At 41.3% G+C, this 14,491-nt stretch overlaps 1 protein-coding gene across 8 annotated transcripts in view; it reads right to left on the reverse strand.

Moving 5' to 3' along the window:
* LOC144610030 (adenosine kinase-like) overlaps positions 1-14,491 on the reverse strand; it is a 100,717-nt gene that overhangs the window by 83,085 nt on the left and 3,141 nt on the right. The window contains exon 1 of one of the 8 annotated variants that reach the window (XM_078428499.1): positions 4,668-4,839. The exons of 5 other annotated variants lie outside the window; for them this stretch is intronic. In XM_078428499.1, the coding sequence (XP_078284625.1) occupies positions 4,668-4,681 (14 nt within the window). In that variant the 5' untranslated portion in view covers positions 4,682-4,839. Of the gene's footprint in view, positions 1-4,667; positions 4,840-14,491 lie in introns of those variants that run through there. 2 more of the 8 variants (XM_078428494.1, XM_078428497.1) reach the window with 2 other exon arrangements.

Here is a 14,491-nt window from a genome sequence, read left to right on the forward strand (position 1 = left end):
GCAAAGATACACTAGGACTTTGTCAGGATTGCAAGACTGGAGAATATGGTATTGTTTTCCCTGGACTACAGAAGGCCGAGGGGTGACCTGATAAAGGTATGTATGATTACAAGCACTACATTTAAGAGGCACTTAAATGCACAAATATACAAAGGCATACAAGTATACGGAACTAATGTTGACAAATGGGATTAGTGTAATCAAAAAGGTTGGCATGGACATTTCCATACCGTAGAATTCCATGATTCTGAGTAAATAAGAGAGAACAAGAGAACAGAGGGGGAAAAATATATAAAATACAAGAGGAAAGAAGAAATAGGCAATTAGAAATCATGCAAGAAGTGAAAACTAAGAGAGTGAGAACATACAAAATTACAAGACCCAGATTCAGTGGGTATGAAGGAAAGGCTATTCACTGCCCAGGCACAATCTTAACCAAAACTCTGCTGAGCATACTATAGGATGTTCTGTGCACACACTTTAGATATATTCTTGTATAATTAAGCACAAAGTCTTTCTAACTTAATCTATGGAATTACACAGTCATGAAATAAATAAACTTTTTTCACAGTTTACTTAATTTAGTTCAGTAATACATATCTGATGAAAACTTTTTGAAACAATGAATCTTAAATGGCACATGAATTGGGCCATTCTTGTCACGTGCGTGACCAAAAATGTGAAAAATTGTGGAATACATCTCTTCTAATTCTGAAAGCATTACAGGCATATTGTTCTATACTGTAGATATGACTTATATATGTCGAAGTTTATTAAGTGAAATTTTATTATGTTATGCTGACAATGTTTGTTTATGGTCAGCGGTCAAATATGACTGGTCACGTGTTTGACCTCATGATTGGTCAAGTGTGTAACTTCACATTTGACCTCTGACTATGGACAGACGGTGCTTTAGGTCAGGAACTCCTTCAGACTGACGGAGAGGGAGGGAGAAACCTGGAAAGGAGGTGCAGGTAGAGCAAAGCCTGACAAGTTACACATTGACCCGCTGAGGTCCTCCAGCACTTTTTGCTCAAGATTTCAGCATCTTCACTCTTGTGTCTCCAATAAATATTGTTAAAGTATGCCTATTTTTAATATGCTTTCTTCTCTCCAACAGTTCTTCTATCACTACCCCTGCCCTTCCGATTCCTACTGCTTTTATACTATTTTACCATCTTTTGACCCACACCCGAGTGATGGGAATGAAAAATGTACACCACGTTAGGTTTCTGCTGAGATTTTTTTAAAACAGATTAATTGTCTCGACCCAATGTCCACTATCGCTTTCCCCACAGAGATGATGCCTGACACACTGAGTTCCACTAGCAGCTCACCCTTTACTTTAGAATCTAGCATCTGCAGTCTTGTGTCGTGTTCATTTCTGCTTGGTTGAAGCTTTTAGGCATTGTGTGCCTTGGGTGATTTAGGATATGGTGATTTAAACCTAATCACCCTATATTTTGATTTGATCAGGTTTAAATTCACTTAACAATATTTTAAATCACACCAAGACCCACTCGGCTAGCACCTCTACTTATGCACATACATCAACTTGCCACTGTTTCATATGCCAGTTGCTTCCACAAATGTGACGTGGTGCTTGTTCAGCACTTGGCTGCTGTCCCATATGCCAACTGAAATCAGGAGCCGTCTGTGTCAGGATCGCAAACCAAGCCTCTGTCCTATTAGTCTGCTGTACAAAGCTCCTTGGTGTAACCCTTGAGTTTAATGTTGTAAAAAAAATTACAATGAATTCGCAATCCCCCAACTTTCTCAGGAGTGGGACCATCAGCTCCTTTTATAAGAGTAGATATGAATCAGAACATACATGCAGCCACAGCTCTCTCAATCATTACCTCTGAAATGGTCAAGGAACGCCATTTAAAACTGAAGTGCATATTTCTTTTCATAGAACATGGGAAATCTCTGGAATTCTATTCCGTGGAGAATTGTAAAGGCTACATCACCAATGTAGGTAGATAAACCGGACGTAGGTAGACCAGAGGACATAGGTTTAAGGGGAAGGGGAAAAGATTTAATAGGAATCTGAGGGGTACCTTTTTCACACAAAGGGTGGTGAGTGTATGGAACAAGCTGCCAGAGGTAGGGACTAAACCAACATTTAACTACCAGTTGGACAGGTACATGGATATGACAGGTTTGGAGGGATATGGATCAAATGCGGGCAGGTGGGACTATTGTAGCTTGGACATGTGGGCCGGTGTGGGCAAGTTGGGCCGAAGGGCATTTTTCCACGCCATATCACTATGATTCCATAGATTGGTGAAAGAATGAGGAAATGAGGGTTCTACAGAAGAGAGCAGACCGACGCAGTTCAGCCATGATTGCACGATGCAAGCCTGAGGTGACCTATTCCCGATTCCATGCTCCTACATTGCAGAAACTGTGTGTTCGTTTGATGAATATAATATGTGCCTTTTAAGGATTTTGTGAAAATCTAAACCAAGTTCATTTTCGGGCAACATACCTAACATTTAAAATATGTAGCTATAATAACAAGACAACAACGTGGAATCTTCACAGCAAATAATATGGAAGAATCTGCAGTTGTACAGGGCCCTAGTGAGACCGCACCTGGAGTACTGTGTACAGTTTTGGTCTCCAAATTTGAGGAAGGATATTCTTGCTATTGAGGGCTAGGTTTACTAGGTTAATTCCCAGAATGGCGGGACTGTCATATGTTGAAAGACTGGAGCGACTAGGCTTGTATACACTGGAATTTAGGATGAGAGGAGATCTTATCGAAACGTATAAGATTATTAAGGGGTTGGACACGTTAGAGGCAGAAAACATGTTCCCAATGTTGGGGGAGTCCAGAACAAGGGGCCACAGTTTAAGAATAAGGGGTACGCCATTTAGAACTGAGATGAGGAAAAACCCTTTTCAGTCAGAGAGCTGTGAATCTGTGGAATTCTCTGCCTCAGAAGGCAGTGGAGGCCAATTCTCTGAATGCATTCAAGAGAGAGCCAGATAGAGCTCTTAAGGATAGCGGAGTCAGGGGGTATGGGGAGAAGGCAGGAACAGGGTACTGATTGAGAATGATCAGCCATGATCACATTGAATGGCGGTGCTGGCTCGAAGGGCCGAATGGCCTCCTCCTGCACCTATTGTCTATTGTCTAATCAGAACTTTCAACAACTCCTGGGCAGGTTTCATTACAATTCATGGATAAATAGGAAAAGGTTTAAATTTAATAATCCCTTTAAAGCTCGCATGCATTTCCTACAAATTATTCGACCTTTGCTTTGCAGAAAACTACTTTAATGGCCCCGTAAAAAGCCATTATCTTGAAGTAATTCCTGTTCCATGTATCTCTAAACTAAACTAAATATTCATCATCCCCATGCATTTTTATTTCAGATGTCAGAAGAATTGTGTTATTGCTCACCTGACAACACAAAATGCCAAGATGGTGACACTTGTTTAAAAAAAATTAACAATTAAATTATGCAGCAAGCATAATTGGATTTTGATGATGTGGTTTAAAAAGTGCCAAAATAATCTAAATGAGAGAAACCAATGAGTTGATTTTAAAATTATACTGCAAACAATAAAACCATGCCTCGGGAAACCTATAAAATCATTTGAACTGCTCCAAAGAACTAGATTTTTGAATCCCAGAGTTACATTGGGAAATAAAGATTAGTTTAACATAGCATCGTGTCAGCACGTACATTGGGGACCGAATGTTGTACTGTTCTGTGTTCTATTAATAAAATGTTTCCCCCAAAGCATGACACACACTTTGATGGCAGTTTCCACTCCGATATTGCGGCGGATGAGGCCAATGTGGAAGCGCGTTTGGGGCCGACGCCTGTTTGGGAGCTGATGCGCTATTTCCGTTGCTTTAGACTACCAAAACAAATTCCAGCTCCAAAAACATGGAAATTAAAACTTTATGATATCAAAGCTTCTTTTGTTTTTCTCCGATTTAAAACTGTACACGATATAATGTGATAGTGGGCATCACCATCTGGATCTCATTCAACCACAAAAGTAGAAATTTAAATTCCAAAATCAACACAAAATCAAACGTGCGCCTGGTACAAGCTCGAGGATTGGGGCAGTAAACAAGTAATTGGAAACCAATTTAATTTCTCCAGACTCGCTACATTTTCAAAAACATAAACTATATGATTCTTTCACCCGATCCTTTAGTGAGAGACTCATTAAAGTTTGGGTGATCATAACTAACATGAGATTATTGGGGACTCACGGAGCGATGAGGAATGATTCACCGGCTAGAGAAACTTGCAGGAAACAGAAACACTGCAAATCACGTGAAAGGTGCATGGATACCGCTTAATGTTATGAATCTGAAGAACCCGCAATGAACACACTATCCTCTTTTTATGATGAGAAGCAGATTAATATCGGGTGGGTGGCACGTGTAAAATCAGTAATGACTTCCATCATGAACTGTTACTGTCAGTGCGAAAAATGAACACTTCAACAGGTGTTTTAAGACCTATTTCGTGAAAATACGTAACACGAAACTGCACACAGAAGGTAAAAATATATGCCACAAAAATATCCCCCCCTTGTCACCCACCCTCTCACTCACCAACCGCGTTTACAGCAAAAAGGCCATAATGTTACAATGGGTAAATTACATATCGAGTTAGCCGCAACCTAGCACTCACCTCAGACTGGTCATACTTGCCGGGATCAGAGTATGCGACTGGTTGGATGAACAAATCGGACAGAACACTCACTGCCCGCCCAGGATCCACGCTTGTGTCTCCCAGACTGGTATCAATGTAACCTGGAAGCGGAACCCCCGCCCTCCCTGCTGCCCATTCATCCGCAGCTTCCATTCACAACATGGCAGTGAGCGCCGGGCCGCGACTGACGGCTCCACCGCCAATCACTGCCGACACACACACACCAGCCCTCGCTCGCTCGCCTCGCTTTTGCTGTGTTCGCAGTTTTATTTTTTTTAAACAAGACCCTGTAAGCATGATTGAATCAACAAAGCCCGTTACAAAACGTGCAGAAATGAATTGTTTTGACTAATTTAAAAATATCAGTGTTAGTTATCCCAGTGTACGTAATCTGCACCTTCTCGGGTGGCTGCATGATAAATCTCTCATAACTTTCACAAGTAGGCTCGGCTCCCTCCGAGAATATGGAAAATCACAAGCACACATGAACCAACCGAAACGCAGATTAACACGCCGCAGAATTGATACAATAAATGTTCGTTTTCTCAAGAATATTCCATATGGCGACAGGAATGTTTGGAAGTCAAAAAAATAATTACAACAGTGTATTTATGCACTGATAAAAGACGAAAACAAATCCTCGAAAAGTATGCCAAATTCATCCTCCCCTTCCCCGAAAGAATTTGCAAGATGCGTAGAGAATTGGCGTGAAAACTCGGGGCGTTTAACTGAAGCATATTTCTTGTTTAATGATGTTTTCGTTTTTAGGTTACCTGAAGGAATCTTGTTACTGATTGCAGACCACAAGATACCACATTTAACTTCGCATTGATACAAAGGAGAGTTTGAGTACTTATTAAAACATGCAAGGCAGTAAACGAGGAACCTGTCAAACAGCAAATTATGACTAATGAGGCGGCATTTCTATCGCAGTATTTTCAAATTATATTGCCCCGCTATTTATATTGCTATTTCTGAAATGATTGCAATATTTCATTTGAGAGAACATATTCTAAATATTATACAAGTTTGAGAAAACAATTAATATCATATATTACTATGTACAGGTTAACGTTTATAAGATGCGTTTTCTGCAATGATGTTTGTATCATATGTAGATAGTATGTTAAGATAGAATGAGTTGAAATATTTACTCCGGTTGACGGCAAAATGAGGCCGAAGCACGTGGTAATATTCATTGAGTGACGGCTCTGGGCCGGTATCGCAGGAGTTTAGAAGGATGAGAGCGGAATCTCATTTAAACCTACCGAATAGTGAAAGGCTTGGTTAGAGTGGATGTGGAGAGCTGTTTCCACTAGTGGGAGAGTCTCGGGCCAGAGGGTACAGCCTCAGAATAAAAGGACATACCTTTAGAAATAAGACGAGGAGGAATTTCTTTAGCCAGAAGATGGTGAATCTGTGGAATTCATTGCCACAGAAGGCTGTGGAGGGCGTCAATGGGAAGTTTTAAAGGGAAGATTGACATCCTTACTAATCAAAAACCTGTCAAAGGTTATGGGGAGAAGGGAGAGAATGGGGTTGAGAGAGAAAAATAGATCAGCCATGATCGAATGGCAGATGTTTCCTCTAATGGGAGAGTCTGGGACTAGAGGTCATAGCCTCAGAATTAAAAGATGTTTCTTTAGGAAGGAGATAAGGGGGAATTTATTTGGTCAGAGGGTGGGGAACCTGTGGAATCCTTTGCCACAGAAGGCTGTGGAGGCCAAGTCAATGGATATTTTGAAGGCAGCGATAGATACATTCTAGATTAGTACAGGATGACGGGTTCACATGTTATAGGAGTAGAATTAGGCATTTCGGCCCATGGAGTCCACTCCGCCATTCAATCATGGCTGATCTCTGCCTTCCTGCCTTCTTCCCATAACCCTTGACACCCATTCTTATCAAGAAATGGCTCACAGGCCACTCACAGTACTCCGAATGCTGCCTGACCAGGGCCTAAAAAAGCCTCAGCATTATGGGGAGAAGGCAGAATAGGGTTAGGAGGGAAAGATAGATAAGCCATGATTGAATGGCACAGTTGATTTGATGGACCAAATGGCCTAATTCTGCTCCCATAACTTATGAACTTATTTTGGCTTGTTTGTAAAAATCTAACCACTACTAATTTTAATTTCTTTATCAATATCAAATATACAATGGCTTAAAAAGCACTTTGGTACATATGTTTCTTTTCCTGGAACAATGCTGAACACTGGTAATATTAATGATTAGCAGGATGTTTTGTAGGTTGAATAGTCTTTTTCCCATGATAGGGAAATCAAGAACAAGACAGTATTGGTTTAAAGTGACAGGGGAAACATTTAATAGGAGTCTGAGGGGCAACTTTTAAAACATAGAACAGTACATCACAGGAACTGGTCTTCAGCTCACAATGTCTGTGCCAAACATGATGCCTAGTGGATCTCATCAGCCTGCACACGATTCACATCCCTCAATTCCCTGCACTTTGATGTGCCTATATAAAGCCTCTTAAATGCCACTATTGTATCTGCCTCCACATCCACCCCTGGCAGTGCGTTCCAGGCCTCAACCACTCTCTGTGTAACAGAGGATCGTACGAAGGGTGGTGGGTTGGTGATATGAGCTGCTAGAGGAGGTAGTTGAGGCAGGAAGAATAACAACATTTAAAAGACATTTGGATAGGTACATGGATAGAAAAGGTTTAGAGGGATATTGGCCAAATGTGGCCATGCTCGGCATGGTCGAGTTGAGCTAAAGGGTCTGTTACGTGCCATTTAACTCGATGTTTTGCTATTGAACTCTGGTTATGCAATATACAAATAGGGCACCTAGCCTGCAGGAGCAGTACTAAGATTTTATTTGCATTGGAGAACTATTGGCATTCAATGCCAAAAAATATGCTCAGTTCCATATTATTTCAAAAATAGAATATGTTTACAAAAATTAATAATCATATTCGGAAAAACAACCCAAGATCAAATATCTCTATAATTTATGCTGTCATCTACAAGTATTTCATCAATAATTTTGGATGAAGCTGATAAGCGTTCAAATATTTTTTTTACCAGAAGTATTCATTCAATTGTTTAATTTTATTAATTCAATCAGTGTGGGGCACAATCTTTATACAGTGTCCATGTTAAAAAGGTTTTGACTCAGTTGTGTAGGTTAGAGTCATAGATTCACACAGCATGGAAACAGGCCCTTCGGCCTAACTTGCCCACACCGAACAACATGTCCCATCTACACTAGACAACATCTTTGCTATAATATGGTGACTGAAACTGAAGACAATAATCTAAATGTGGCCTCACCAATGTCTTATCTAACATAACCTCCCAACCTCGAAGGTATTTATTTCACAAAATGCTGGAGTAACTCAGCAGGTCAGGCAGCATCTCAGGAGAGAAGGAATGGGTGACGTTTCGGGTCGAGACCTTTCTTCAGACTTAAGGGTCTCGACCCGAAACATCACCCATTCCTGGAAGATTTACGAGGATATTGCGAAGACTCGAGGGCCTGAGCTACAGGGAGAGGTTGAGTAGGCAAGGACTATTCCTTGGAGCGCAGGAGGATGAATGGTAGTCATCTATAAGATCACGAGAGGAATAGATAGGGTAAATGCACAGAGCCTTTTATCCAGAGTACAAGATTTAATAGGAAACTGAGGGCAACCTTTTTTTACACAAAGAGATCCTTCAGGAAGTCATACCTGGACCTTGAATAATAATTGATCACTGGTTCTCACAGGGCTTCTGGTTGGAGACGATTCTGAACTTTTTCAGATACACCTTCGTCCGCACATTTCTCTGTGAAGTTGCTAATGACTGTGGCATATTCATTCAGGTCCATTGGAGAATCCTTGAACGTGACCTAGCCCAATGATTCGAAGCAGCGCCATAACCACTCCTCTGCCTCCCCTGACCAGCACTTCAAGGCCCTCTTTGCTGGTTCAGTCAGTCTGTATGCAGGAAGAAGCACAGCCAGTGGTCAGATTTTCCAAAGTGTAGGCAAGGGGGGTAGCGGTAGCTGTTCCTGATAGTGGTACAGCAGTGGTTTTGAGTGTGTGGGGTCCTCTGGTGTTGTGGGTAGTCCATGAGATATTTCTTAAAGCTAGACTGATCCTTCAAAAATGTATCTACCTCTACATGGCTCAGTTTTAAATGATGCCCCCCAATCTTGTGTAGGAAGGAACTGCACATGCTGGTTTAAGCCGTAGACACAAAAAACTGGAGTAACTCAGCAGGACAGACTGAGGAAGTTTTGAGACTGAAGAAGGATCTTGACCCGAGTACTCCAGCATTGTGTCTACCTTTGATGTAAACCAGCATCTGCAATTTTTTTCTCTCCAGAGATGCTGCCTGTCCCACTGAGTTACTCCAGCTTTTTGTGTCTACCACAAATCTTGAAATGTGTTCTCTCATCCAAGACTCTCCCACGAATGAGAGCACCTTGACACGAGTACTACCTTGCCCCCTGAGGATCCTGTATGTTTAGGTACGATCACGCCTCATCATTCTGAACTCCAAGGCATACAAACAAATCTGTTTAGCATCTCGATTAGACAATCCTTTCATCCGAGGAATTAGATTGGTGAAACTTCTTTGGACTGCCTCAAATACTGCTACATCCTACCTGAGGTGAAGGGGATGTGCAATATTCCAGATATGACCTCACCAATACCCTGTATAATTATAACAATTCCCATTTCTAAACTCCAACTGTTTTGCAATAAGCACCATTATGTCATTTTCGCCTTTAACTCGTTGTTTCACCTGCCTAATATCTTGTATTCATGCACAAGAGAACTTTGTCCCCCTGAACTTCTCTCATTTGCAGTTGCTTTCCATCTAGATGATGATCCAGATGTTGATTCCTCTCATCGAAGTGCACAACCCCACACTTTCCCACATTAAAATCCATTTGTCAGGGTTTTGCCCAATGTTACAATCTATATCAAGTTGCAGAATCACAATGTTCTCACCACATGTCCTTCCCCACCTATTTTCATATCATCAGCAATTTTGTAAAACGTTTTGTTCCCTCCAGGTTATTGATATAAACAGTAAGCAATTATCCTTTTGGAAAAAGCTTTGAGAAGCAGAGAACACAGAGAAACGTCACCCATTCCTTCTCTCCAGAGATGCTGCCTGACCCGCTGAGTTACTCCAGCATTGTTTCTACCTTCGATTTAAACCAACATCTGCAATTTTTTAATACCATTGTCAGAGTGAGGCCCAGCACAAATTGGAGGAACAGCACCTCATATTTCGCTTGGGTAGTTTACACCCCAGCGGTATGAACATTGACTTCTCTAACTTCAGATAGTCCCTCCTTCCCCTCTCTATCCCCTCCCCTTCCCAGTTCTCCCACTAGTCTTCCTGTCTCCGACTACATCCTATCTTTGTCCTGCTCCCTCCCGACATCAGTCTGAAGAAGGGTCTCGGCCCAAAACGTCACCCATTCCTTCTCTCCAGAGATGCTGCCTGACCCGCTGAATTACTCCAGCATTCTGTGTCTACCTACAGTTAAAATCAAAGTCAGTCATACAGAAACAGATCATTTAGCCTACTATGTCCATGCTGACTGTTGTGCCTATCTATACCAATCCCATATAGCAGCCCTTGATCCAAAGACTTCTGTACTTTGGCAATTAAAATGTCTGTTTAAATGCTTCTTAAATGTTGTGAGTCTCTCTGCCCTCACCACCTCCTCAAGCAGCAGATTCCAGATTCCAACCACTCACTGCTTGATAATAGTTCACCATCAGATCCCTTCCCAACTTCCAATCAATCACGTATACCTATATCTTGGATGCATCTTATCTAGGGATAAAAAGATTCTTATTACCCTCAGCCTCTGCTCCAGACCCCAACATATTATCAGTATTGGTGTCACATATACAGTGAAACAGTGAAAAACTTTGTGCTATCCAGTCAAATCGTACTATCATAAATACAACAAAGTTACATACAATCAAGCCATAGACAAGTGCAATGCAAAGGGTAAATTACCCAAGTACAGAATATAGTGCCACAGCGCTAAAGTATTACAATTAATGAGAAGCTGCAGGTAAAAAAATGTACACGATCTGCAATGAGCTAAACTGTGAGATCGAGACTATGCACTTAGCTTATGAGGACAGTAGTCTGCTAACAACAGAGATGAAGCTATTTGGTTTGATGACAAATAATTGAAATTGTCCAGGTGTACAGTAGATGATTGCGGCATTGCAGCCTGGTTTGGCAACTCACCAACCAGAAATGAAGGAGACTACAGAGAGTGATACACATGTACTGACCTCCCCACCTTTGAAAGGATCTAAAGGTGCCACCTCAAAAAAGACAGCCAGTGCCACTGAAGACCCACACCACCCTGGCCACGCTTTCACTTTGCACCTACCATTAGGCCTACGACACAGGGGCCTGAAAACTGTGATCATCAAGTTCAAGAACACCTCCTTGCTGTTTACAGCAAGGAACTTGAAACGCTTGACCGTCTCCACTTCAGTATCACTGATGCTGTTTGGGTCATGTATACCACATCATATCCCAAAGTCAATAACTAGCTCCTTTGTCTTGCTGACATTGAGGGAGATGTGGTTATCTTGACATAATTTGCTCTCTATCATTTTTACTGTCTCATCGTTTGACATTCGGCCCATTACAGTGCTGTTATCTGCAAACATGTAAATGGAGTTAGAGCAGAATATGGCTACATAGTTGTGTGTGTATAGTAAGAGTGTAAGAATGTAGCAAGAGGCCGAGGACCTATTTGCAGGGCACATGTGTTATTATCAGAGATTTTTGTTGCCTATCATTACTGATTGTGATCTATAGGTCAGAAATCAAGGATCCAGGATGATGGTGGGTAGGAGGATGTGTTCACGGGGTGGTGTGGTGGGTGTACTAGCTCAAGGAGTTTGGAGATGGCTCTGGTTGGGATTATTGTATTGAATCCAGAGTTATATTCAATAAATAGGAGTCAGACCTCAAGTCAATAGTGTTTTATTGTCATATGTCCCAAAATAGAATGAAAAATTTAATTGTAGCAGCACAACAGATATGTAAATATAGTACTCTGTAAAACCATAATAAACAATAAAAGGCCCGTAGATAAAAATAAACAAACAATAATAATGTAAAGACAAAAATAACGCCCCCAAGTCTATGTAGTTCATTGCTCATTTGGAGGTTGTAGTGTTTAATAGCCTGATGATTGGAGGGAAGAAGCTGCTCCTGAAGCTGAACATTACAGTTTTCAGGTCCTATACCCTTTTCCCGATGGCAGGAGTGAAATGAGTGTGTGGCCAGGGTGGTCATGTCAACATGTGTCAGTGCAACGTAACTGAACATACACCCTGCTATTGGGTTATCGGTTCATCATTCACAGGTGGATCACCATAGGTTAGAGTAACATTCATCCAGTAAAACTGAATTTATTTGATTTAGTTATGTTTAATCACTCTTGTTTTTTATTTTGATAATTTATCGTTAGTATAATCAGCTATTAAAATTGGAATACAATTGAAAGGTATGAATGCTTAGTTATGGATGGAGTTGATCCTTTGCTTTATATCCTGAACCGAATGAGTTGTAGCAAGTGTCCGACAATCCATAACAATTTATAATTATGTAAGGAATTCAATATATCTTTCATATTGAAGTTTCAGTTTTGTAGACTGAGCTTTCATCCGTGTTTACAAAATAATTTAACAAATTAAATAAACATAGCACAAAAAGTAAGGAAATTTGTGTTTGGTAGATTATTTCTTTGTTGTAACAATGCTTCTTGGCAATAAATCTTATACCGTTGGAAAGCCTGTTTATTTCCCTTTTAAATGGTGCCACATTTGTAAGGAACATGCATTTGTGGGATGAGCAGCAGAGCTGAGTATATTGGGTTGCGCCCATGAAAAATTTGCCAAATCTTCTCTGCCAATGCCAAACAGCTTATTCTGCCATTGACTCTTGTTCGGTGTTGTTTGGTGGATTGGATGATTGGTCTGAAGAAACAAGACATATTGGCAATTTAACAATTTATTCATTTAATAAACAGGAGCCACAGTAGCGTGTGGAAGAACGTTACACAGCCACAACAGCCTGGCACCTCCTCCTCATGCTGGTCACCAGCCTGGTCACACACTGTTGTGGGATGGCATCCCATTCTTGTCAACACCTGGGGGTACCAGAAGCTCAAAACAAGAGTCAATAGCAACAGCAGAATAAGCTGTTTGGCATTGGCAGAGAAGATTTGGCAAATTTTTCATGGGCGCATCCCATATACTCAGCTCTGCTGCTCATCCCACAAATGCATGTTCCTTACAAATGTGGCACCATTTAAAAGGGAAATAAACAGGCTTTCCAACGGTACAAGATTTATTGCCAAGAAGCATTGTTACAACAAAGAAATAATCTACCAAACACAAATTTCCTTACTTTTTGTGCTATGTTTATATTGATGGCACAATGCCTAAATACCCACAGAACCTCAGACGATAGGATCAGACGGCACGGCAACGCAGCGGTAGAGTTGCTGCTTTACAGCGAATGCAGCGCCGGAGACTCAGGTTCGATCCTGACTACGGGTGCTGCACTGTAAGGAGTTTGTACGTTCTCCCCATGACCTGCGTGGGTTTTCTCCGAGATCTTCGGTTTCCTCCCACACTCCAAAGACGTACAGGTATGTAGGTTAATTGGCTGGGTAAATGTAAAAATTGTCCCTAGTGGGTGTAGGATAGTGTTAATGTACGGGGATCGCTGGGCGGCACGGACTTGGTGGGCCGAAAAAGGCCTGTTTCCGGCTGTATATATATGATATGATATGATAGTTCAAAATTAGTTAAAATCTTAGAATTAAAATAATGTAGTCGAGAAAGCTGAAGGTACTGGAAATCTGAAATGACAATAACTCCAGCTGATTAACACCATTTCTGTTGCTGACCTTTCCCATAACTAACAAATGGAATGAGTGTAATGGGTGATGATGAAGAAAATCCAAATGAGACCAAGCTAACAATGGGCCATTATGGGGTCCGCCCTTCCTCGGTTATCTGTTGCTGGTCCTGCTTTGTTCTGCCCTCCTCTACTTTCAGTCTGAAGAAAAGTCCAGACATAAATCGTCACTCAATCAGCATCCTTTTATTCCAAAGATGCTGCCGAACCCACTGAGTTACTCAGCACTTTGTGCCGATCTTTGGTATATAACAGCATCTGTAGTTCCTTACTGCACAGATCTTCTCCAGTAGTCGTTGTGACACAGGAACTGAATTTCCCAACCCAAATACAAACCCTAACTTCTGCCACAACTTCATTCACAAAATGCCCCATGCCTTGTTGATTCTTTTTGCCATTAACCCACATTGAGATAATTAACCCACATAGATACTTCCATGGGATGTTGGAGGAATCTAGAGCATATGGAGGAAATGCAGGTGATCATGGAGGGAATGTGTTTTAAGTGTTGTTCAGCTGTTCATTGGGCTTATGTGGAGCTTGGTTTGAAAGTGGAAAGGCCAGAGACAGAGACCATTTGGAAACTCTGAGGCACACCAATAGTCACATCCTTGTGGACTCATTGAAGGTCTTATGCAAACCACTCACCAAATATCATTTAGTCTGAGGAACAACCTGAAAACTCAAATTTCTTTGGAGACACCTTATTAACAATTCCACTACTTGTTGCTTGACTCCATACATTTAAAACGTAATCATAGACAGGCCATTTTAACACAGAACAGCATAGAAGGCGGCAGCACAGGTACAGCCCTTCTGTGCCAAACATAATGCAAAATTAAACTAAGCTCTTCTGCCTGCATG

Source organism: Rhinoraja longicauda, chromosome 35 (genome assembly GCF_053455715.1).
Source record: "Rhinoraja longicauda isolate Sanriku21f chromosome 35, sRhiLon1.1, whole genome shotgun sequence".
In the NCBI taxonomy this organism is placed as follows: domain Eukaryota; kingdom Metazoa; phylum Chordata; class Chondrichthyes; order Rajiformes; family Arhynchobatidae; genus Rhinoraja; species Rhinoraja longicauda.